Source organism: Wallemia mellicola, assembly GCF_000263375.1.
Source record: "Wallemia mellicola CBS 633.66 unplaced genomic scaffold WALSEscaffold_25, whole genome shotgun sequence".
NCBI lineage: Eukaryota > Fungi > Basidiomycota > Wallemiomycetes > Wallemiales > Wallemiaceae > Wallemia > Wallemia mellicola.
Window position 1 is genome coordinate 112020 of NW_006531982.1, and position 2689 is coordinate 114708.

Genomic DNA, 2689 nt, shown 5'->3' on the forward strand with positions numbered 1-2689 from the left:
GTTGCGCACCGTTGCGTTCAAGGGAGAAGTGAACTTCTTCCTTGGCTTACGCAGAATACTTGTTACGATGTTACGCGCGGGATGATCGCCAGATCTCGTGAGCGTTCTCAACAAGTAAGCCTCAGCTTTCATGCGTAACCTCTCGGTTGGTGTCAGCACCGCGGTGTCGAAGTGAGCATGTGTATAGGAGTGGTACGTACAGCACCTAGAGCCTTTCTGAGCATTCTGTTCTGTAGCAATTCTAGCGTGCGGATAGCTCGGCCGTGTTTGTAAGGATTAATCCAAACGTGGCCCCCGTAATCAGTCGCAGCACAAACATGAGTTCTGTATAACATTAAGAATTGCCTAGTAGATATGCCCCCCTCGTGTGTTTGCGAGTCTGCCGATGGCTGCCCCGGCGCCATAACCCCTCTTTGTCATTAAAGCTGTCTGCTGCTTATATGATAGCCTGCTGTCCAACATCAATCCAAGATACTTCATGGCTCGAGTTGGTGCAATTTCCCTCTCTCCCCAATGAATTGGACTGGTGTCTATCTTCAGAGGGTGTTTCGTGAATAGCACGTATTGTGTCTTAGCAATATCTAAGGGTGTCCCATGTGTAGTCGACCAATCGTCGGCTTCGTGTATTTCGCTTTCCAATGAGGATCTAACTTCCTTCGGTGTACTGGCCGCTGCCATCCATAGTACATCGTCTGCATAACCCACTTTGGTAACCTCTCGGCTGGCTTTCAGTAACGCGGTATTATATATCAAATACAATGGTCCGCTTATTGGGGACCCTTGTGGGGAGCCTTTGCTGAGTGCGAAGGTCGAGGAAGTATAATTGGAGAATTTGAAGCGTATTTTCCTGTCCTTCAAAAAGCATCCTATCCATCTCGTGAGGTACTTCGGTAGTCCGACCTTCCTGCATTCCTCAAGGAGCTTCTCATGTATGACGTTGTTGAAAGCTCCTTGTGAGTCTAGGGCGAGCGCCGTTACTACCTTCTTTTGCTTCCAAGCATTTTGAATGAATACAGTGACATATAGTAGAGCATCGTCTGTACCGGAGCCTTTCCTACACCCAAAGTGCGTACTTGGGATTAACTTTCTGGTATCTAATTCATATTGAAGTCTCTTTGTTATGACAGTTTCAATCAACTTCGAAAGATGGTTGAGTAGTGAGATCGGGCGATAACTACTCGCTTCTCGGTATGACTTCTTATTCGGTTTTGGAATCACAATACATGTCGCTTCTTTGAAACATTTAGGGTAATGTCCAAGGTGCAAGGAGCTATTCGCTACATTTATCAATATGGTTCCATTATCGGCGTGAATTCTTTTATGGCGAAGACCGGGATGTTATCTGGTCTTGCCGCTTTCCTAACTTTCATTTTATGATAGCCACTGACATTTCCCAATTTGTGATTTCCTGGAAAGACCTGTCTCGTGTATCTTCGGGTCGCGTTCCCAGGGCTGGGGTGGGATTGGTGTCTTCACCTTGTAATAGGTGTTTGAAGAGTGTCTGAGCCTGCTCTTCTGGGCTAGCAGTAAGGGTTTTATCTGTTTTAAGCAAAAGGGGCACAAATGGCGACGGGATGCCACCATTTTTCACGTATCTGGCTGCTTTGTGGACTTCATTTGGTTTGATATTTTCTAAGAAGTTTTTCCAACATTTGGCCTTAGCCACCCTTATTGCTCGTTTGTATGCCCCTCGCGCTATTCGTGCAGCTAGGATGTTCTTTGGTAGGTGGGTCCTTAGTTTAGTTCGCCATTTTTCCTTCAATGCATCTCGTAGGTCTGAAAGCTCATCGGTCCACCAACGTTTGGAATGCTGGATTAGTCGAAGCTGTGGTGCACAAGCATCTAGGGCGGTCGTGATGCCTTCTGTCAGGTGTGAGGCTAGTTGATCAAGTTCGTCTGAAGAGCGTATCTCCTCATTCTCTATTTCCTGCGTGAATCGTAACAGCTTCTTCCTTCCCGCATCCCAGTTGGCCTTCTTTAGATTCCAACGTTTTCTATTCTCAGCATCGGCATATTCAACTTTCATGAATAGGTGCAACGGACGGTGGTCTGATGTAGTATCGATCTCATCATCGACAGAACAAAAAGCGCTGTCGTAGTGTTCCACCTTACTGCTTAACCAATACAGGTCAATAGTAGTGGCAGAGTTGTACCCGTATCTGGTGGGTATTCCTTTTGCGCTCACCATAGAGTAGTTATTTTGGAGTAGTTGGACAACTAACTCTTCTGTCTCTAACTCTGTCGTGCCTTCATAGCCTGCTGGGTTCCAGGCTGGATGGTGAGCGTTGAAATCGCCAAGGAGATGTGTCGGTTGGTTGGCAAATCGTTGGACCAAATCCCTGACTAATACTAAGGTTTGGGAGTCATGTTTGTTGTAGACGTTTATGAAGTTAACCGGTTGCGAGCCAGCGTTAAACGTGACTCTTACGCCTGTAACATTAGCCGTTGGGATATCGATGTTGTCAATTCCGTGTATGTTCTCCTTGAACGATTTCAGGATATAGATTGCAGTATACGGGTACGTATCTGTATGAGTTGAGGGGTATATTGTATCGCGGCCGGGCCACATTTTTAGTATATTTTCTGGTAATTTGGGTGGTTCTTGAATGCAGATAATCTGGACGTTATGTGTGATTGGGTTATTTATTATGGATTCCATGACTAGTATGTGTATTTTGGACTATTGTAT

The 2689-nt window shown here is 45.8% G+C and overlaps 2 protein-coding genes across 2 annotated transcripts; both read right to left on the minus strand.

Moving 5' to 3' along the window:
- Window positions 1-1065: 1065 nt before the first annotated feature.
- WALSEDRAFT_13355 (hypothetical protein) lies at window positions 1066-1290 on the minus strand (the record flags this gene model as incomplete). Its single annotated transcript, XM_006960213.1, has 1 exon — window positions 1066-1290. A coding segment is annotated over one exon (225 nt), but the record flags the coding sequence as incomplete, so codon positions are not given.
- Window positions 1291-1305: 15 nt separating this feature from the next.
- Window positions 1306-2689, minus strand: WALSEDRAFT_58639 (hypothetical protein). Its single transcript, XM_006960267.1, has 2 exons — window positions 1801-2689; window positions 1306-1756 (listed from the first exon to the last, which is right to left on the minus strand). The coding sequence occupies exons 1-2, from the start codon at window positions 2657-2659 to the stop codon at window positions 1740-1742; spliced, it is 876 nt and encodes a 291-aa protein (XP_006960329.1). The 5' UTR covers window positions 2660-2689; the 3' UTR covers window positions 1306-1739.